The sequence below is a fragment of the Esox lucius genome, chromosome 12 (genome assembly GCF_011004845.1).
Source record: "Esox lucius isolate fEsoLuc1 chromosome 12, fEsoLuc1.pri, whole genome shotgun sequence".
Classification (NCBI taxonomy): Eukaryota; Metazoa; Chordata; class Actinopteri; order Esociformes; family Esocidae; genus Esox; species Esox lucius.
The window spans coordinates 24,422,892-24,445,845 of record NC_047580.1 but is presented as its reverse complement, the minus strand read 5'-3'; the positions used below and the strand labels follow the sequence as shown (position 1 = coordinate 24,445,845).

At 39.3% G+C, this 22,954-nt stretch overlaps 2 protein-coding genes across 11 annotated transcripts in view; one reads left to right on the top strand and one right to left on the bottom strand.

Moving 5' to 3' along the window:
• Positions 1-10,067: 10,067 nt before the first annotated feature.
• Positions 10,068-11,186, top strand: LOC105022408 (urotensin-2-like). The gene is made up of 4 exons (XM_010890757.2): positions 10,068-10,173; positions 10,650-10,757; positions 10,875-10,918; positions 11,028-11,186. Exons 1-4 carry the CDS (start codon positions 10,068-10,070, stop codon positions 11,139-11,141), a joined length of 372 nt encoding a protein of 123 aa, XP_010889059.1. The 3' UTR covers positions 11,142-11,186.
• Positions 11,187-20,321: 9,135 nt separating this feature from the next.
• camta1a (calmodulin binding transcription activator 1a) overlaps positions 20,322-22,954 on the bottom strand; it is a 375,769-nt gene continuing 373,136 nt past the window's right edge. For all 10 annotated transcript variants that reach the window (XM_029124099.2, XM_029124100.2, XM_020051920.2 and 7 more), the window contains one exon: positions 20,322-22,703. In XM_029124099.2, the coding sequence (XP_028979932.2) occupies positions 22,671-22,703 (33 nt within the window). In that variant the 3' untranslated portion in view covers positions 20,322-22,670. The remainder of the gene's footprint in view (positions 22,704-22,954) is intronic.

Genomic DNA, 22,954 nt, shown 5'->3' with positions numbered 1-22,954 from the left:
TCTTCTGAAGTTTACTTCCGCCACAAATAGCATCTACGAACCGGCTTTTGCAAGATGACCGTTTAATAGCTTACAAGCCAGTAATACTAGTATCTTACTGCTTGGAATAGTCATAAGAATTGAGCCCATGCTAGCGAGACTGAAGACGGAATTCTACACTACCAAAGCTATTTCATGGCACAACAACGTTCGTTTTTCATACATGAATGACATTGATGCAATAACTACATTCGACAATAACTGACTTTAGTAAGATTAGTATGTCCCAAACCATAGTATGCAGAAAATAGTATGCCAAATGTTCCCGGAGGGTCTACTATTTCTGGTGTGCATTCATGCATGCTTTTTGGGGTACAGGTGCATCTAAAAAAAATTGAATATTGTGGAAAACTTTTTTTTCAGATTAAAAACAGACAACTTAAAATATTCTACATTCATTACACAAAGTGAAACACTTCAAACCTTTGTTTCAATCTTGGTTATTACTGTTTACAGCTCATGGAAATCAAAAATCCAGTACCTCAAAATATTGTTAGAAATAGAAATGTTGACGTGAGAAGAGCTCAAATCAGCTAATAGGCTCTGTGCACAAGCGTATGGACGAACTTCCGCTTTAGCCAGATGTCGGCATATCAGTTTCCGGTTTACTTAAGGCGATCACCCGCGTCGCCCAAAATTTCAGTTTTTAGTAGATGTCTCCAAGACCTGGCTAAAATAAGCATTAGTGATGTCCATCGAATGGTTGATGCCTGGTCCCCTGCTCCAACAAGCAAGCGGAACAAGGGATTCAAACTCTACGTTTCGAGTTATCTGCACAACTACGAGGGTAAGTAGTTTACTGTGGTATGCCTGCCGGCTATCGGCTAAGCTAGTTAGCGATGTGTTCCTTTTTAGTGTAGTATTAGGCAGGACAATAGAACGCATAAAAATTCACCCTAGCCTCAAAAACAGCAAAAGAACGCTGGCTGAGCTGGAACGCTAGCGCGTCCCCATAGCAAGTGAATTGAAACAAACTTTCGTTCAGCCTCTTCTAACCTTAAAATTCCATAGCTATAAGAAAGCACCAAAACAGGTCTCCTCTTTTATTTTACTACTGTAACCTCATTTCACAACGAAACTGAAAAATAACAACTGGCTTAGGAAGTAAACATCTGGTCCTATATGGTATTTATTGCACTTAAAACTGCGTTACGTGGAAGTATATAATAAATCGCCTTTTCTGACTATATCTAGTCTAGCGTTTGAAGTCATTGAATGGCGCAAGCCATATTTTATTAAAAAGAGGACATTCTCCTGATTAAAATGATGCCCCACTTGTACCTTGAAACTTAAATGAGTCACATACATTATATTTATTTTTTTTCCTGTACAACAGGAAACTAATTTTGTTGTGAGTTTAGGTGTTTACTTATGCGGATGAGTATTAGTAAGTAAACTGGAAACTGCAATGCCGACTTCTAGACAAAAGCGGAAGTTCCTCACTACGCTGGTGCACAGAGCCTATTAATTTTAAACACCTGCAAAGTTTTCCTAAGTATGTTAATTTATGCACTCAATACTTGGTTGGGGCTCCTTTTGCATAAATTACTGCATCACTGTGGCGTGGCATGGAGGCAATCAGCCTGTGGCACTGCTGAGCTGTTATGGAAGCCCAGATTGCTTTGATAGCGGCCTTCAGCTTGTCTGAGTTGTTGGGCCTGGTGTACCTCATTTTCCTCCAGATGGAAGCATGAAGTGTTCTAAAATCTCCTGGTAGACGGCTGCATTGACTCTGGACTTGATAAAAAACAGTGGACCAACACCAGAAAGATGACACGGCACCCCAAATAATCACTGACTGTGGAAACTTCACACTGGACTTCAAGCAACATGTATTCTGTGCCTCTCCACTCTTCCTCAGACTCTGGGACCGTGATTTCCAAATGAAATGTAAAATGTACTTTCATCTGAAGAGAGGACTGACCACTGAGCAACGGTCCTGTTCTTTTTCTCTTTTGCCCGGGTAAGACGCTTCTAACGTTGTCTCTGGTTCAGGAGTGGCTTGACACTAGGAATGCGACACTTGTAGCCCATTTCCTGGACCCATCTGTGCGTGGTGGCTCTTGATGCACTGACTCCAGCCTCAGTCCACACCTTGTGAAGCTCCCCCAAATTCTTGAATCGGCTTTACTTGACAATCCTCTCAAGGCTGCGGTCATTCCTGTTGCTTGTGCACCTTTTCCTACCACACTTTTCCCTTCCAGTCAACTTTCCAAGAATATGCTTTGATACAGCACTCTGCGAACAGCCAGCCCTTTCAGCAATGACCTTCTGTGGCTTACCCTCTTTGTGGAGGGTGTCAGTGAGTGTCTTCTGGACAACTGTCAAGTCAGCAGTCTTCCCCATGATTGTGGTTGTGTGTACTGAAGGCTCAGGGAGTTAATTAGCTGTTTAGAGCTCTTTTCAGGTCGACATTTCTGTGTTGTGAATTTTTTATTCACAGAGATACTTGATTTTTGGTTTCCATTACCTGTAAGCCTTAATCATCTAGACTAAACCAAAAAGGGCTTGAAATGTTTCACTTTGTTTAATTAATCTAGCTAATATGAAGGTGTCACTTTTTTTATTTGAATTACGGAAAATAATTAACTTCTCTATGATATTCTAATTTTGTTTAGATGCATCTGTAGACCACAACCCCTAGCGTGATAAAACAGGAGGGATCAATGATTCTCTCGTCTTTTCATTTGACGATAAAGTCAGTTATTGTCACCTTAATGCATCAATGTCACTCACGTACGAATGAAAAACAAACGTTGTTGTGCTATGAAATTAAATAGCTTTGGCAGTGTAAAGTTCGTCTTCAGTCTCGCTAGCATGGGCTCAATTCTTCGGACTATTACAAGCAGTAAGATACTGGTATTACTGGCTTGTAAGCTGTTAAAACGGCCAGTGGCAAAAGCTAGTGCATAGATGAAGTAAACTTCATAAGGTACGTTAACCTGTTAAACACAACTCTTACTGCTGTCTAGTTAGCCTAAAATTAAAACTTGGCGTGAAGTTAATGCGCAACAAAATTATCTAATGTTGAGATGCAATTATGACGAGGTAATGTGTCCCAAATGGTCCCAAAACTGGCATACTAGCTTACTATATAATAGTAGGTACTTAGCCATCATCCGTGAGGTACATACTTGCAGTAGGCCTATTGGGACATATTAATCTTCTCCCATGCTAATCTGGCCTACTATATATTATGCAAGTATGCGATTTGAGATTCAGTCAACTTGTCCTTCAGCAGTGTATAATTAAATACCCAAACAATTAATTTGTGGCTCAACAAAACATATGTTATATTCTAGATTTATCTGATTCCAGCCTAATTAACATTTGTAATTTCACAGGAAATGGACCAGGAGATTCAGGTTAAAACACTAAAAATATAGAAAATTTACTTTGTGTAAACTATACCTTTTATTAGTACTTTGAAATACATTTAAGCTAACCTATCAGTTAATGTCACAAATAATACTTTGCATTCTCACAAGATAGAAATTGCAGATATTTAGAGAATACAGACAGTTCAGGCTGGAGGGCAGTACCGTGAGGAAGGTGCTGGGTATTAATTAGCCAATGATATCAACGTGAATTAATATTGCTAATGAGCTAAAAATAACATCTAAGTTGGGTGTCTGGAAAGTGTCTACTGAAGATTTACAAGCCACCCTTGCTGTTTGCCAGGCGGGTTTTCATCTCTGCGATGTCCTCTGTCCAATGCCATTCGGAGGAAGGGTCACTGGCTTACTCTTGTTACCTGTTGCCGTCCTTGTGCAATGGCAGTGAACTCTGTGGGTGATACTCTGCCCTCTTTCAGGGTGGTTGCGGTTGGTTGGTGTTCCTTTGGTCAGATGCTTGGCAAAATGGGTGGAGTTACTTCCTGCCTGATGGGCCCTGTCTGGGGTTACCTTCAGATAGGAGCACAGTGTCACAAGGTTTTATGTTTATTAGTGTGTGAGGAGAGTAGGGTCAGATCCCTTGTGAATCCAATGAATGTGCTCTCTAACTTTCCTTGTGTTCTCACTTAGGAGGACATTAGCTCTTGGACCCCACCCCAAGACTACCTGGCCCCAATACCTCGTAGCTGTCCCTGTCCAAAGTCCTGGTTGTGTTACAGATCAGGTTGCTGCCTGACGATTCTGGCTGTCACTGCTCTCAGCCCACCAGATTGCAGCTGACTTGGATTCTGTTAATTGACTTTGGATGAAGCCCACATGCATTTATTAATTATTGTACTCTTATCATCTTCACCCGGCACAGCCAGAAGAGGACTGGCCACCCCTCAGAGTCTGGTTCCTCTCTAGGTTTCCTCCTAAGTTCCGACCTGGCTATGGAGTTTTTCCTAGTCAATGTGCATCAAATCAGTTGTTGCCTGCTCTTTGGGGTTTCAGTCAAATCAACTGTTGATGTAAAATGGTCTTTGTAAAAGAAATCTGATTGATTGAACTAACTAGTTTCTGTCAGTGGAAAGTGGAAGGTAACTGTAAATGGATTTCCTTTTGACAGAGTACTCAGTGACACAGGCAAATACACATGTTCTTCTGAGTCTGTGGTTACAGAAAGCTGAGGCATGAGTAAAAGCTCCTTATTCTGGAAACTTCTTACTTTTTTGCCATTCAGTTATATTAGTTTGCTCCGATCTGTTGTGTTAGAGACGAAAGGGTGCTGCCTCTCTTTGATCCTAGGTACTGCAGTTACTCTTTTCTTTCATTTGTCATTTTGAAACACCTCTTGCTGGGAATTGTTCATGAACCAAAATAAACCCTATTGTTATAATTCTATAGTTGTTTCTGACTCTGAATGTTCATGGTAAATAACCTTACTACTATTATATCTAAACTGTATAATCGGAGAAAAGCACATAAAATGTATTTAAAATCAAAAGATGAATGACCTGGATGCAGTAAGGACATCAATCTGAGAAACAACTTCATCCAAAAGCTTGGAAAAGTTTATGACCTTCACACATGGGTGGCATGAAGAAAATCTATCATAGATAAAATGATCAGCTGAAGATTTTCAGTTTTGAGATAGATCATTGAATGGACTGAACAATACTGAGCAGTCACAAATGTGATCACTAATTTCGAAGCTTCAGTGGCTACGGCAGAGTGGATACAGAGTGTCTGAGAGATCTCAGGGCTTCCCTCAATGCCTTTCTATTCTTTGTCTGGAAAGACACACTAGAGGGTTTCTTAAATATGTGTAAGGAGTAACACAGAGTGAAACAAAGGGCGAACACAGAGATGACTCCAGGGGACATAACAGAGGGAGAGACACAAAACAAAAGTAATTTTTGGGACAATCACTTTTGATTGATGGGGGCAGGGATTTTGCAGGTGGCAGGCAGAAACATGGCCCTCTTATTTATATAATGAAAACCTATTCCAGAATGAAATCAACCTATAGAATATGTGTTGGGTTGAGGGAGACACAACAACAGTAGAAGCAATATAATGAAAATCTACTCCACATATTTAGATTAACTATTGCCTGCGTTGCTCACATTGTACAGTAGAGCAGTGTGCTAATAAAGCCAATGTTTATGGGTTCAAATATTGCCAGGGTCAGCACTAATTCTGTTATTGGATTAATAGGAGGGGAAAGATTTTCCCTGCCTCTTATAAAAATACTGTCGCCCTTTTTTTTATTGAACACGACTCTAAAATGAAATGAATGAACCCATTGAATGTGTTGGTGAGGAAAGTAAAAAAAAAAATTATTGAAGTAATTTCTTGAAAAATCACTGTTGATTACTTAGGGCACTGATTTCGCTGGTCGGTGACTTGCAGAAAGTTGCCCCTGTTATATTAAAGGAGTCTTAACTCTTGAATTAAATAAACCTATAGACTGTGTTGGTGAAAGAGAGACATAAACAGTATAAGTATTTTTTTGAGAAATGACTTATGCTTGACAGCGGACACAGATTTCACTGGTCGGTGGTCCTATATCCTCCATCTTTATTCCATATTTCTACAATTCTGAAATTGGCTGTATAGCTCAGTTGGTAGAGCACTGTGGTTTTACTTCCACATGATGTTGGTTCATATCAAGCAGGAGTCACTATAAGCTTAGCAATTCTTAGAAAAATCCCTTTTGGTTAAAAGGAGAACAAAGACTTTCCCTGTGACTGACAGAAATAGCTTCCCATATTTTATTGAATTGAAATGAATCTACTCTAAAATGAAACTAATGTGATGAATGTGTTGGTGAGGGAGAGACAAAATAGTAAGAGTAATTTCAGGAAAAATCACTGCTGATTGACAGCGGACACAGATTTCACTAGTTGGTGGCTGACAGAATCTGTGTGCCATATACAGCTCCGTAAAAAATGACCACTGCAACCTTTTCTTTCCTTTCCAAAAAAGTAGAAAAGAAAGGTTTCGAGTGCGGAACAGAAGTTACAGTTAAGAGACCACTGGAATTTTTTGAAAAATCACTTTTTGTTAAAAGGAAGATGAAAATTTTCCCTGTGGTTGACAGAAAGCTCTTGGACTTTTTTTTTATTGATTTTAAATCTTCTCAAAATTGAAAGTAACGTGTTGAATGTGTTGATAAGGGAGAGAAACAAAACAGTTGAGGTAATTTTTGGAAAAATCACTGTTCATTGAATGGGGCCAGAGATTTCACCAGTCGGTAATGGGCAGAATCCGGGCCCCTATATACTCATTTTCTACTCCATGTATTTCACCAATGTCACTCTTGGCTTATTGACATATGGCTTTGCACAAACTAAATATTAATTTACTTACGTTATTAAGAAAAATCCACTAAATAGATGCAGCATCCATGATTCCCAAAAATAATTTCAGATTTCGATTTGTTAGACCACAGGACGGTCTTCCACTTTGCCTCAGTCCATCTTAAACGGGCTCGGACGAAGAGATGGCAGAAGCATTTCTGTAACTTGTTTATATATGGGGTTTTCTTCCATGGTAGAGTTCTAACTTGCATTTATGGATGCAGAGAGGTACTGTGTTCACGGACCATGGTTTTTGCAAAGGGTTTGGGGATCTTATCTATGGTACATTATATCATTAAAAGAGTCAGAGAATACGGAGAAATCAATGTATGCAAGGGACCATGGCAAAAACCAATTTTGGATGGCTGTGAACTTCAGGCCCCCAGGCGGCACTGCATTTAAAACAGACAAGATTCTGTAGTAGACATCTTCTTTGCATGGTAAAGTTTTACCATTGTCTGTAAACACAATACGTCGCTGCATCTACAAATGCAAGTTAAAACGTTACCATGCAAACAAGAAACCATATATAAACCAGATTCAGAACCGCCGTTGCCTTCTCTGGGCCCAAACCCATTTAAGATGGACTGAGGCGAAGGTCAAAACTGTCCTTTGGTCTGACGAATCAAAATTATTTTTGGGAATCATGGATGCTGCGTCCTCTGGACTAAAGAAGAGAGGGACCATCCAGCTTGTTATCAGCACACAGTTCAAAAGCCAGCATCCATGATGGTATGGGGGTGCATTAGTGCATATAACATGGGTGACTAGCACATCTGTGAAGGCACCATTAAAGCTGAACAATATATACAGGTTTTAGAGCAACACATGCTGCCATCCAAACAACATCTTTTTCAGGGAACGCCTTTTTTATTTCAGCAAGACAATGCCAAACCACATTCTGCACGTATCACAACCGCATGGCTCCATAGTAAACTAAACATGTGCTACACTGGCCTACCTGCAGTCGAGACCTGTCCCCTATTGAAAACATTTGGCACATTATGAAACGAAAAATGAAACAAAGCAGACCCCGACATGTTGAGCAGCTGCAATCTTGTACCAAGCAAGAATGGGAATACATTTCACTTTAAAAACGACAGCAATTGGTCTCTGCAGTTCCCAAACATGTACAGAGTATTGTTAAAATAACAGGTGATGCAACACAGTGGTAAACATGCCCCAGTCCCAACTCTTTTGAAACCTGCCATCAAATTCAAAAGGGGAATGTATTTTTCCAAAAACAATAATATTTGTTGTTTTTATACTATTTTCATTTAAATATAGGAATAAATGATTTACACATCATTGCATTGTGTTTTTATTAGCATTTTACACAGCGTCCCAACATTTCTGGAAATGGGGTTGTAATTAAAATAGAAACAGAAGTGAAAGGAACAAAAGATCATGTTAAAAAGGAAACCAAAGGAAAACAATCATTACACCTCGCTCCTCACCAAACATCCCCTCCACCCCAATCCTTTACCTTTTCCGACCCTCTACTGCTCGGATGAAAGGGCTGGCACACGCAACCCCAAACTACACACAACAACAGCGCATCAAAAGCATAAACCATAATGAAATTTTACAGTGGTGGATGTTCCAAACGGGACGACAGAGGCAACCAGATCTTATCAAATATGGTTAGATTGTAGCTCAGCATGTATCAAATCCTCTGTAAAGGTGGGGTGCACAGAGCAATATCCTGATAGAAAGTAAATATATATTTTTGAGGTGTGTGAATCTTATGAAATCCTTTCATCATTCTTTTCACTGAATCATTTTCCTGTCTCTCACACTTTTTCAGACACTTAGATATTGAGTTCTCATTCTTTATGCATGCTATATAAACCTTTCTACTCTGTACCACATTCAATCTATTTTTCTTTAAGGTCTATTCTAAATCAGCTGGATGCAACGTCCTCAGATATTAAACAGGTGAACAAGGGGACCATCCCCTGAGCCCACACAAGATTGTTAGTATTTCAATAAAAAAACGTTTTTTAAGCTGCCATGAATCTGGAATTGATCAGATTGCCTTGCACTATTAAAGCCAATAAATACGAATGGATTAAAACTACATAAAACACCACAAAGCAAATTGTTTGGCCTTCCAACGATAAAATAAATGTCACAGACCGCTTCTGTCACTTTCATGATCATATGGGAAGCCAGGGGACTGACGTCAGAGACTTCTAATAAATAGGCAAATGAAGGACAGTGACGTACATTGAAATATGTTACCTTCTAATGAAGACAACTCATCCTAAAGCTGTCTCTCCCCAGCCAATGGTTCCATTTCTGCCTGAATTTAGGCCACAAACGTGGGTTTATTGCATGAGTAGGCAGAAGAAAAAGCCCAAATATAATATCTTGTCTGAACAAGGCCGTAGAACAGTTTGAGCATCAATCAAACTGTTTCAATGACCCATGAAAAATCCTGCCCTGACTTCAAATGTCAACCTGTCCAACAGGGCCTTCTGGAATCATATAAAATACTTTATGGACTTTATCTCAATAACTTTGATTCTCACTTTATCTCAATACCTTTGATTCTAATTCTATTCTAGTGTATTGAACATTTTAGTCACATATTTAATTCTAGTATGAATCTCATGATCCCTAAATTGTGGTAAATGTGATTTAGTACAAGAAGAGAACATGTATATTTTACATCAGTGTGATGCAACTTATGAATAGTTCACAATAAATTAACCTGAGACAACAATTTGAAACCAAAAGAGTAACGCTGATGTTGAGAGAGCTAAATGCAATTCTATATAGCATGCAAGTCATCTCATTGAGGTGGTTCGTTTGATGAAAGTGAGTTCATGGAGCAAGTTAATTAATTCATAAAATGCACTGCTATTTATTTGCCATAGTCTGTCCACCTGATCCCCATCCACAGGAAGATGAGCTGGGTGTACTGAACACCTGGGCAAATCAGATTTATAGATTCAGTAAAACTGGCCAATCAATTGGCTAGGATGATAAAACATATATTTCCCCTAAAGGATAGAGTCACAGCACTTGTATTTTATATAGTTCCCCATAACTCATTTGAGTTACTGAATGTTGATTTATCAACCCCAGAGATTACATGGAGGTGAGATGGGCCTACGGTAGTTTCACTCTGCCATGGTGACAGCGAGGATGGGGACGGGGGATCTATGGGTGGGGGGCAGGCCTTAGGCTATATAACTCATTGGGGAAGAGAGCAGAGAGAAGATTACACTTTCCAGACATCAGAAGGACTTATCTCCAAACCAGAAGACCCAGGCCTGTGGAGATGACGTGTAATCTGCTCCTAGCATGGACCTTCCTGCTGGTTGCCTCTGTTCCACTTCTGGCCCATCCCATCACAGACTCTGCAGAGTTGCCTTACTTGGATCCATGTGAGTACCTAATCCTCCCATTGAACCATGCTCCTTAAGGTCAAGCAGCCAGGAAAAGGCTGTTGTGAATATGAGATTATTGGGCATGATAGTTCAGTCACAGATGTAATCAAGGCTTGTGTGAGTCTTAATTAAAATTCAGCAGTCATGACGATAAATAACAAAGATGTTGTCACCCGTGACCTTCTGTTATGGTGTAATTGCATTGAGACCCGGTTGATCTGTCTGAGTATGTCTGAGAACAGAGGCACTGTTAATATAAAACCTGCAATAATTTGTCTGTTTGACTATGGTGATTAATTAAAGTAACACTGTTCCATGAACTCTCAAAGCTCTGAAAGCGTGGCTGCTACTTTAGAGACCAGTCATTAATCGCCATGGTTGGATTTACATAAACCCAGTCGTACGTGTATCAGTGATTCTTCAGAGTGAACTGGATTTTTTGGTTGTTGACTGTATTTCCACACTGTGTTCAGTATCCGAGGTGGATGGTGGGGCAGGCACTCCAGATGAGCAGACATTCCTGCCCCAGGATGGTCGTGGACTCAGATACCCATCCCTACTGTCAGAGCTCAGCAAACAGGGTATGACCACAAAAACTAGGCGACTGCTTAAGTAGTTTACATCACAAGTAGACAGTCATAATTTCTATTGAAAAGAGATATCACAGCAAATCTTATTTAACCACTGGTCTTTCTCAGGGCTCAGTACAGCTGGACTACTCCCAAGACAGATGAAGAGAGATGTGAGTTTTAAAACTGAAGCATGATTTGGGGCATAATGTATATTGAGCTCATATCGAGTCTTGTTTTGAGAGTTCTGGTTACTGCAACCGGAATTGTTCTCTGTTTCAGGTGTTTTTGGACAAACAGAGTCTTGTGAACCCCTTGAGCCGTTACTTTGGCATCAGAAAGCAGTTCAGGAAGAGAGAAGGCACCTCGGAGTGTTTCTGGAAGTACTGTGTCTAATACTTTCAATTGACCTCATAGAAATACATTAACACCATGACTATGACAAAAAGATGGGGCTTGTAAGATCTTACTCCTATTATGCATTCCAAAAACATCTACAAATGTGTAAATACACGCATGCGAGTACCGACACACACATACACACACATACACTTCATTCTAATAGATTGAATGGATATCCCAAAGGCTGAAAAACATTTGAGGACTAGTTTGTTTTCATCAACTTTTCTAGAGTTTGCTGTTATGTCTATGTGTTTAAAATCTTCATCAACATTCTATGTTACTGACCAAACATTACCAGAATGAGGTGATAAATGTCTCTATATTAAATATAAATAAAATCTTCTATTTGGAAAAGCTCCCCATTAAATGTGTGGTCCCTGCAAATCTATTTACTGAACTTAATGAATACAATTTAAATGCTCATGTTTGTAAATACGAAATACATTAAACAATCTAAAAACATTAAACAATATTAAACCAATATTGGCCAAATATACCTTTGTATGACTTTCAAAAAGCATCTTCCAAATTGACAATGCATAGAATTATGTAATCAGACACTTTGTTTCATATTTACTTACTTATTTTTACTATATTATAAAATATACATGTACTATGTTTCAGTAGCAGACATTTCACAGATCAGATTCATTCCCTGATGATATTAAGGTGTAATTTCATTGTGTTGCAAGGCAGTTTATCCACCAGGGTCATCGGTCATCTGCTCCATAGGAAAAGCAGGCAGATACTTTGCAACAGAGTTTCAAAGGTTTGATACACAGACAAGAAAGGGAAGCAGGGAAGGGTGGAGAGACACAGAGAGATTTGTGAGAGAAACAGAGGAAAGGAAAGAGACAGTGAAAGATTGTCGGAGAGCATCTGTAAGCTTGAGAGATCATGAGCATGTGAGAGGAGAGAATGGAACAGAAAGAGTTAACAGCAATTAAGATTGAGGGCGTTATTAACATGATGTAGGAAAACCAATTGTTCCACGGATCATTTAAAAGTACGTACATATTACATAATACCACCGTAATATTCTTTGTGAATGTTGTTTTGTTTTGTCTTTCTGACTGGCTGCTGGCTCCCGGGTAGGGACTGTTGGATGTACAACCTGCCCTGAAAGATCTCTCTTCCCCATCTCGGCCACAGGCCGTGCTGCATTATCTCTGACTGGTTCCAGCTTTTTCCCTGGTTTACCTCCTCATATTAGAGAACTCTTTAGGTCTTCAACCCTCTCCTCGGGACCCCCCCCCCCCCCCACCCCACCCCCCAGCCATTTAATCTATTAGATGTATCCCAGAGATAGCACACCTGAATCAACTTTTTGACTAATTAACAAGCTCTTCCTTCCCTGTTGAATCAGGTGAGCTATTTCAGGGCAAAAACTAAACTGTGAGATGGCTGGTTGAAGGGTAGAAGACCTATGCTCTAACCGCTGGAGCTCCTAAAGCTATGATATGGTGGGATGACAAGAGTTAGGGAGGATGTCAGGGAGAGAGATTGGTAAAGAGGGAGGAAGTAAGGGCATGCAGAACATATGACACTGCGGGTCAGAACTTAATTCCCTTTACAAGCTACAGTACATCTGATAATCCAGTCAGGAAAGCAGCGTAAATTAGCTCCAGTTGATTCAGCAACCTTGTGGTAAATATGTCATCTATAATTATAAACAAGAATAGAGTCACCCCTCTGAGCCTGGTCCTCTCTAGGTTTCTTCCAAAATGTTGGCATTCTTAGGGAGTTTTTCCTAGCCACTGAAATTCAACACTACTGTTGTTTGCTCCTTGGGGTTTAAGGCCAGGTGTTTTGTAAAAGCCCTTTGTGACATCTGCTGATGTAAAAATTATAATAATAAATACATTTGATTGATTGATTGAGTAAGGACACTTTCAGTCTCAGATAGAGTAAGGACATGTTCAGCCTCAGAGCTACAGCACCAGCAATGTCAGTATTCCAAACTTAATAAAAGATAGGACAATTCACATGCAATCTTCCCAATATTGTGTTGTTAAAGGCATTTCCTATGGACTTTTTAGAATGCCTAAGATCTGGGCGTTAGGTAGTGTGGTTGTTAGAGTATTACAACCAAATTGTTGTTATATTTAAACTCCTGAGCCCGCAAGCTGTTGTTCTGCCCGCAATCAGTTGTTCTGTCTCTGAGCAAGGCAGTTAAACCTTATTGCTGTTGTCTAAACCTTTTCTTTCAAACACATTTAGTAGCTATAATAACACTATGTAGAGTTCAACGGAAGTTGAGTGAACCCTTGGTACAACAATTTCTTATTATATTTTCCTTAGCAGCCTGCCCGTACCAGTCTCTAGTACAGTTCTAGGCAGTCCCCAAACTGAACCAACCATCATGCGTCATAACCTTTTGGTTATGTTGATGATTTGTTCTGCACTGCTGCTGAAGATTGCAACTAAGCGTTTCTACATTAATTTATTTTTGCACCTGCTGTAAGCAGTGTATTTGATAACCCCCTGGACAGTGATCTCTCAGCCAATCACCAACCTGCTGTTATAGTGAATCTGCTGCATTTCATCTCCCATGAAACGACAAGGAACCAACAGAAAGCATCTGCTAACTGCCTACTCCTCTTCTCCATCCCGGACCTAAAAGACAGGCAGATCTTAGTGGAGAATATTAATAATAATTATCATTTGGTGGGGGCTTATTTTTCCTATTTCACTAATGTACAAGTGTGTAATACTGAGCATGTGTGCTCATTAACAATGTTTTTTTTACGTATTTTGAATCTACAGTATGGCTTTCCTACTGGCTCAGATAATAGAGCTAAAGTTGATCAGTTAGCACCATGGGCAGTATGTGGGGTACCTGTGACTATGAGGTTGAGCGGCTATAGAGCAGTTGATAGGTATGCTATTAGGATGGTTGTGGGTAATTACAGTGTTAATATAGAGCAGCTGGTATGTATGTTATTAGGATGGTTGTGGGTATTACAGTGTTAATATAGAGCAGCTGGTATGTATGTTATTAGGATGGTTGTGGGTTATTACAGTGTTAATACAGAGCCTTTGATAAATATGTTAATAGGATGGTTGTGGGTTATTACAGTGTTAATATAGAGCAGCTGGTAGGTATGTTATTTGGAAGGTTGTGGGTTATTACAGTGTTAATATAGAGCCTTTGATAAATATGTTAATAGGATGGTTGTGGGTTATTACAGTGTTAATATAGAGCAGCTGGTAGGTATGTTATTTGGAAGGTTGTGGGTAATTACAGTGTTAATATAGAGCAGCTGGTAGGTATGTAATTTGGAAGGTTGTGGGTAATTACAGTGTTAATATAGAGCAGCTGGTAGATATGTAATTTGGAAGGTTGTGGGTTATTACAGTGTAAATATAGAGCAGCTGGTAGGTATGTTATTAGGAAGGTTGTGGGTTATTAAAACAAAATGTGTCAATTTTATGGGCAGTGGATGGTAATGCGTCTCAGAGTTTTCCTAATTTTGGTATTTTTTTATTATAAAAATAATATCAAACAGTTATGTCATAAATATGCTGTCATAAGACAACTCAAGTGAATCTCTCTCAGTCGAGAGATGCTGGACTACGCCCCTAGAAATGAAAAAACAATGGGAGCTTAATCAATCTTCACCCGGGAGCACTAGTTGCTACTGTTGGTACACAAATGGGTGGAATGAAGTGAACGTAATCAAACCCATGAAAACCATACAAATGCAAATAGTGCATCTGACGCCAATCTTTCCTGGGGTCTATCTTTCTGTTCCATAACTATGAGCCCGTCGTTTTCAGTTGATGCCACCTGTGCACCAGGCACTGTCCATCTCACCTGGTGAGTGGGTTGTACCAGAAACGGTCAACACCAAACGCTGGGCTTCAGTCAACCAAATCAGAACACTCATTATAAGAGTTTTGATCTGTGGAGCCCGTGGTGAAGGATTTATCAGGTCTTCCCAGAGCATCCTTTATGTGATACAGCATCTTCTCCAGCCGTCTACAACGTCTCGGACTCCTAGATACAGGTATGTCTAGACAGAAGTGTGAGATAAGATTGAACAACGCTCGCTAACTGAAATCTAACTGTTAGTCATCGACTCACCACACCCAAACACTTGCAGCATTGCGAGAAAGGCAGATTAAGTAAGAGGAATGTCTGGACTGCGGGCAGTGACCCGGGACCAGACTCAGGTCTTCCCACTGGAGTGAAACGGCAGCCTGGGTGGAAGGAATCCCACCTCAGCGATCTAACAAAGATAAATAAAAGGGACACCACTTGATATTAGTGCTTGGAATGAGTGCTCATTGATGACCACAGGAAAATCTAAAAGACAAAAAAAGGCACCAGTAGGCTTGCCAGATACACAATTGACATTGCCACCCAGCGGTGTGGAAAAACAGTGAAAACTCAATGTTGGTGTTGGTTTTGCAGTCACATGTCACCAGATCAACTGTCACTACTTCCGGAAGGTACAGGCAAACAACAATTCGAAGCCCCTGAAGCCCCATCTTCCAGGTAACAAGCAGGTCACTATCACCAGTGCCTATGAACCAAACATGACAGAAATGTGGTTAAATGCTAACCATAGATTACAAATGCTACTTTTACCTGCACAGACACTCACACTTCTCTTCAACATCAATACCAGAGCTGTGCCAGCTGCATAACGACCTTTCTTTTAAATGGCATTTCCAGCAACTTGCAAATACACTATAGCTGAAATTGGGATTTTGTTTTAGGAATAAGGCTTGCTTTTCTTTTAAAGCTAAGAGGACACTTGATTCAACTACCTTATGCCTATAGTGGACTATGGTGATATTTTATATATGAATGCTACTGCTCAGTGTTTGAGATCAATTGACACCCTTTGCTATGGAACACTGAGATTTATTTTAAACGGCAAAGCCTTTACACACCATTTCACTTTAGATGCCATGGGTTGGCTGGCCTTCCCCAGTCACCCGCAGGCTGAGTCTCTGGGATACTTTTATTTATAAAGTCTGGGTTTGCTACCTTTTATTTAACCATTTTTATTTTTGTTCCAGATTTTGGAAAAATGACTTTCATGTACTGTCCCCCGTCAGTTTGGAATGCTTTACAAAATAGTTTGAAATTGGAAGAACTTGTACCTCGTCATGTTTTTAAATGATTGATGAAGGACTTAGAGACTGATTCCTTCCCTTGTGTTTAATTCGCAGTTTTTTAATTGTGAATTATGACAGAGATTTATTTTGTTTTTCTTATTTTTAGAGTATCGGTATTTGTTTATATTGTCTTATCTAATTTTTAAACAATGACTTGCGTCTGCTTATCTTGGCCAGGACACTCAATGAGACATTCCTGGTTAAATAAATGTTTTAAAAATTCTATAGCATCTATATCAGAATAAAGGAAGGAAGGAACAAACATATATCAGCTGCCTATTGCCTCTTCTCCTTCTGCATCCTGGTCTGAAGATCTGCAGTCATTTACTGGCATATTGACCTGTGGCTTCTGACTGTATCTGTGGCTGGGACCTACAGTACATGTGCTCATGTGAATTAAATGATCTGCCAAACACTGACCCCAACATTAGCTTTAAGGCTGCTTTGTCAATTGTACTTTCAGTTAAAATACCTCAGGCATTTTTATTCCTCCCAATAAATAATACCAGTGATAGTTGTAAAGGAAGTAAGGAAGTCTGCCTTAATTGCATTATTAATAACATTACCATTTACTGACAACAGTGCATGTAAAATATGAACTTATAGCACTATAACTGTTTAATATCTTTATTCACATCCCCATTAGCTTTTGCAGAAGCTATTCTTACTGGGGTCAACATAAAACATTTCTGGGTGTGTCTAGCTTTATGTCTGAAAGTTTGTTTGTGTGTGTGTCATTGTAAATACAGGGCAGCAAGTGAGCGTTTTGGTGAGAAGCTGATTGTGGGTTAGGGTTGTTGGTTAGGGGTTATGATAACAACAAAGCTATAGTACAGGCATTGATGTAATATATGTACTTGAGGAAAAAGACAAAGTCTGTTCATTTTCTTCATTTTTTTCTTTTTTTATTATTTTACAGCAGAAAGAATATAAAGCATTCAGAAAACATCTTCCATATTTTAAGGGCATTTCAAAACGTTTTGCATGGCTTCAGCAGCTGAAATCTATTTTTTTTATTTTTTTTTTTTACATATCCATCGAGTCAGTGACGCTTGTACATGCACAATTACAAAAATAAAACTTACAAACAAGTAAGAGGGGTGAGAAAAAAGATAGAAAGCAAAACACATCGGGGGGGGGGAGGGGAGGGGGGAGGGGGGGGAAGGAAAATAATGAAATAATAGGGCAAGGAAAGAAAGAGATCACATAACAGGGAAAGACAGAGAGAAAGACAGTCATAGAGGAGGGGAAAATAGATCTAACACTAGTTCACATGCAAAGTGTCAAGGACCCATGACTTTGTATTAAAGCAGGGCCATTTTTTTCTCCTTGATTTGGAATTGATGAAAACGTGCAGTTCGGTAAAGGGTGCCATATCATTGCTGTCCATAAACTACTGAATGCTTGTCTTGCAATACTGGCATTTGCATAAGAGTAAGTCGACTACATGTGTCCAATCGTTTTTCTATCCTCCCTAGGTCTATTAGGTCTCCACAAAAGAATGCTTATTGCTCTGTGTCCACGAGTGGAAAAGGTTGTGAGATGGTTTCTGCTCTGTTGTCCCCATGCGACCTACTGCTCAGTAGTTTGGGGTGCATTGACAAAGGAAGAGGAGGAATGACGCTCCCTCGAGTCAATCAGCAGAGTGTGATGAAGTCAAAGAAAAAGAAAGTGGCTGTTTATAGCTGACCTGTCATACCATCCAGATTTTTCTTCAGGGTTTTTATCTTTTTCTTAAACGACTATCGCTGTGTCTGGTCATCTTCAACTGGCCTGGAAGAGCCCATTCAAGGGACATGTCATATCTATATATTAACCGAGATGAAATGCTGTATAACTGAGAATAACTTTATAGACAATTTGAAGCTGTGTGTTGTTATTACACAATCATAGATGCACACAGCAAGTCCTACTTTTCATGAGAAACATCAAGTCAGATGAGGTCAAAGTGTTACTAGACTAAAATAACTGAAGCATTTATATTAGGCTTGAACCCATAGTGTCCAATAATGACAAGAGCTCTGCCAAGGCAGAAACAATTGACTACACTGTCAATTGCAACAGACCTGTCCTAATTATAATGATACTTACTACAACAACTTTATCCCCTACTTTTTACATAGTGCCCTTACACTGCTTCTAAGCTCAGCTGACTTATTTGAGGGGAAACTGATAAAAGTCATGTATCCATTATCACTGTTGTATTCTGCCTGTCTTGACCAGATTCCACTTCAATACAGTCGGTCCTCTGTCTGCACATTAGTCTCTAATCAGAGTGACCTGCTCCACTTCCTCCTCCCCGTTTTGGCACCCTGAGTGAAATACAGACGGGAGGCGAGCCGTTCTCCCGGACCAGGCTAGAGAAATAACCCATTCGGAGCTTTCTCTCCGCTCAACCGTGTACAAGTGAGACTATGTCTTGACGTGTCGAGCCGCAAATCTGGATGTGTGCTGTGCAGTATGCTGTCACTTGTGTGTATGTGTGTTGTCGCCTGGTAAAATACTTGCGGAATACTGTCAAAAGTGTCCCAACTGTCCAGGTATTTGAAGTTGGGAGCACAATATCTAGAAAAAATAAAATCAAAGTAAAAAAAGTGTAAACTTGCTTCTAGAAAAACTTGCCCTGATGCTACACCTGGAAACGTAGTCAGTAAATACTGCAGACTGATCATTGTTTGTATTTGTAGGGTACTTCTCTGGCCTCCAATCACCTGCCCTCAATCTTTCCGAGTTCTGTGACGTCAAACCCACGTTCATCCATTTACAGAACAGTAAGTCTTTTACAACTCTATCTGACTACCGATTCTAGAAAAATAAGCATGCTTGGGTGCAGTTCAGACACCCAGTTAATTATTTTACCCATGCAAGCATAATAAAACCTTCTCATATTGCCGCAGTGCATTAGCTGGCATTCTTACCACTACCAGAATGATGAATGCAAGGCAATAACACCACAGAAGTTAAGGAATCTAATTCTTATGGTTTCAACAGGCAGTTCCAATAGAAAATAAAAACGCTTCGACTGTTGACAAGACTGAATGCGTTCCGTGGTGATACTGGGTGAACACTGTCACCTGACTGCATTTGGTGAAGGGTTTGGATTTATACTGTAGGTTGTATATACTTGATATACAGTAGTCTGAAATTATTATTGATTCTGGTGATATTTCTATATCCAAAGCCATGTTTTTCTCCTTAATTACATTGCATGCTTTATGACATTGGCTTTGTGTGATAAATCGGGATATGATTAGGCACTTTCTACATAAACACTCTGAAAATAGGTTTACATATCAAGTCTCTGTGAAGTAAACAGAAACGAACAGAGAAATTAAGACAGCAGTACATAATGATAAAAAGAGAACATCTTGACAACAGCTAACCAACAGTGTTCTGGATAGAAGTCTGCAATTAAAACAACAACAACAGTCATTTCCAAAGGCATTCACACCTTGTTTGAATAATGAATGTCATCATCTGAATGGAGAATGAATACACCACCTGGTTGTTTTGATATGAATATAATATTTCAGCAAAATAACAGTGTAATGGTAGCAACAACCATGAAATAATACCTATCAAGGATGTCTCCACCATTTCTCAATTGGCCATTACATATTCCATTAAGAAACACACATTTTCTCCTTTAGAAGATGCTATAAGGACAGTGGTATCTTTTTGTGTTTACAGGTTTACAGGATCCTCACTCTGGCTCACTGACTTGATGGTAATGAGTTTTGCCCGAAACCCCATCCATGTAGAATGATGTTTTTTTTTTTTTAGCACCGTCATTTCACTTTTTAAAACAAGTATTCCTTCTTAAGTAAATGATCAATTGACTTTTGATAATGAATACCAATCCTACACATACACAGTCCACACCCTGAGAGCCTTAGTCAAGTCTCCAACCCACGCTAGGAAACATTTCCAGCTGTTTGATTTATCTAGTCTATTTCGTCACCACTTAGCTGTCATAATACATGGTAAATCAATCTCAATCACAAACCATAAAAACAACAAGGTTGAGATTCCCATGGAGAAGGCTGACATTTACAATCTTTATATGAACACAATCCATACAAACATGCTGAGACACTGACATCACAACCCCTCCAGTTCATACGGTTCAAATAATGCACACATTTTCAATAAAGTCTTTTTGCATTTTCAATGTTACTGACAAGTGATCCCTGTGCATTTGGTGAACATGGCAAAAAAGCTTGGGTGATAATGGATGAGACGTGAGACTTAAAAGTTGCCGTTGAATCATTTCTCCATCTGCAATATGTGTACCTCTAGCTGTGATCCGCCGCCAGTCGGGATGTGACCTTGTGGTCTTTAATGCTATCGTGTATTTCATTGTATGATCTGTTCTGCAAAGATTAACTTAATTCTCTTGTTAAGCAATATAGCATTCACATTACTTGGCACCATTGGCAAAAGATTCTTGGTAGCCCAAAACAAAAATGTAAACATAACCATACTTGTCTTTAAGATAATTTTGCAGATTTCTCCTAACTCTAAATACGTTATCTTTTTCTTCTTTTTTTAACTTTCAATATTTGCAATAATGTCATGCTTTAGCAAAATGTTCTTCTCAAGAACAATCAAAATAAAATAAAATACTCTTATAGTGAAATAGTTTTAATAATTTTACAGAGCATAGCCACTACTGCTTTTGTTTTTAGTTTTTTTACCTTTGTTCATGTTTTTCATGCACATAGCTCATTTTTATCCCAGGTATTTACATTATATACAAACAATACAACCATACTTCATAGGCATTCAAACAAAACTATACAAATATTCTGTTTTTGTCTCGTACCTGTTTTTGACCCCTTTTTAATGAATAAAATAATATATTTCTAAAATACAATCCCCTTTGGGTAAATGTTTTTCCCTACATACCTTCAGCCTTCTTTATATACAGAAACCGCTCAATTGTCAAAAATATGGATTTGTCTAACCCCTATTTTGGGACTAGCTTAGGGACCCCTCAAAGAATCTCTAAGACGTCAAGGCAATGTATGTGATCTTCCCCTCAAAAGCCCTCGCAGGCCCTGAAGTTCATTTAAAAAGAACAACAATAACCTTCATGACTGTAATCATTACAACAGAAGTTCACTTTCTTTTTAGAATACTGAGTAAACAAATTAAATAAGGCAACGAAAAAATCGAATGAAAGGACGATGTTAGTATAATTCCATTAACCAGAGGGTTGGACCCTGGGGGAGTGGGTGGGCACATGGGCGACTTAGTTGCATTTGAACATGAAGACAAAAGGAAAACATTTAAAACCAGAGGATACAGACCTAATTTCCAGCACGCAGGCGAAGACTTTCACCCATAGGCATGCATATTTCATAAAGTTGACAAGACAGAATTTTGACGAGACAAGTCAGGAAATCGGTCCTGGGCATGAGCACGAAACACTTTCAAGCAAAGAGGAATAAAAAAAGAGAATAAAATAATAATATTCTAAAAACAAATTTACTTTTTAAAATAATTCTACTGAATATCCTTATCCCTTGCCTAACAGTACAGAACTCCCCAGACCTAGGTAACAAAATAAGCCATTGTTTTAATAAGCCCCACCCATTTCTCCTCACACCCCTCCTACATTCATATTTAGCCCCAGCTGTCTGGACTGAATGGCGGGGTAGAGCACAGCGTAACAGGAGGGAATTTTGATCTCTTTTGAGTTACTACGAGTGTTTTCATCTAACTGTTGACAGGGTCTGTATGTGCAAATGGATCAATGTATTACCGATCATTTTTGGTTCATTAGGATACATTTTTTCTTTTTCAAATGGAATAATCAGTCACTTAAAAAACTATGAAATACAATTAGAACCAAGTCCCAAATGTGTATCTAGTTCTGGTATGTTTCCTTATGTTTTGGCCGGCCTCTGCTTTCATCCTCGGCGTCCTCCATTGTATCCTCTTCATTGGATCCACAGGTGGCATGGATCTTTCCAGACATGTCCAGCATTCCTCTTCCTTTACTGTCTAAAACCTATACTCCCATATTCCCAAAAAGACAAAGCAATCCATTAAAAGTGCAAAAAATGCCATGAAGCAAAAGTTCTGCCCCCTCCCATAGCTTCTTCCCCTTTAGTTTATAATTTCACAGAAGAAGTTGCCACTCTCCAACATAAACAACGTCGGAGGGAAGAAAAGATACACGTGAAAAATGCTGTAGTTTTTGTTGTTGTACATGTTATAGAAGTAGAATCTGTCGCGCTGCCATAGTAGTAGTATTAATAATCGCAGTGTTTTCACTAAACTGGTTTTTTTCTTCTCTTGTAAAATGTCTTGGGTACAAACGAAAAAAGAAAAGAAGAGTCAGGAGGAGAGTGATGTCACATTGTGAGGGGGCTCTTCTGGAGGTTCTCATGTTCCTTGTCCCTTTTCAATTCGTTCACTCTGAAACACAGGCAGAGAGACAGAAGTCATTTAAAAAAGGGTCAATGATCACCAACACAGATTAGCTTTTACTTCATGGTTCACTGCTCTAATGTCTCAAACCATTCCCTCGAGAGATGGAGATCAACACGGATCTCGACAACAGGAGCTAGTGCTGGTCTGGAAAGAAAACAATGATAAAGCTGCCTATTATCAACACTGACAAAGCTGCCAATTATCAACACTGACAAAGCTGCCAATTATTAACATTG

What these genes read in the sequence shown, in the direction of transcription:
- LOC105022408 (XM_010890757.2), top strand. Translation starts at nt 10,068, where the DNA reads ATGACGTGTAATCTGCTCCTAGCATGGACCTTCCTGCTGGTTGCCTCT. An exon ending in GTTGCCTTACTTGGATCCAT is followed by an intron (nt 10,174 to 10,649) that starts GTGAGTACCTAA and finishes CACTGTGTTCAG; the next exon opens with TATCCGAGGTGGATGGTGGG. An exon ending in CAAGACAGATGAAGAGAGAT is followed by an intron (nt 10,919 to 11,027) that starts GTGAGTTTTAAA and finishes TCTCTGTTTCAG; the next exon opens with GTGTTTTTGGACAAACAGAG.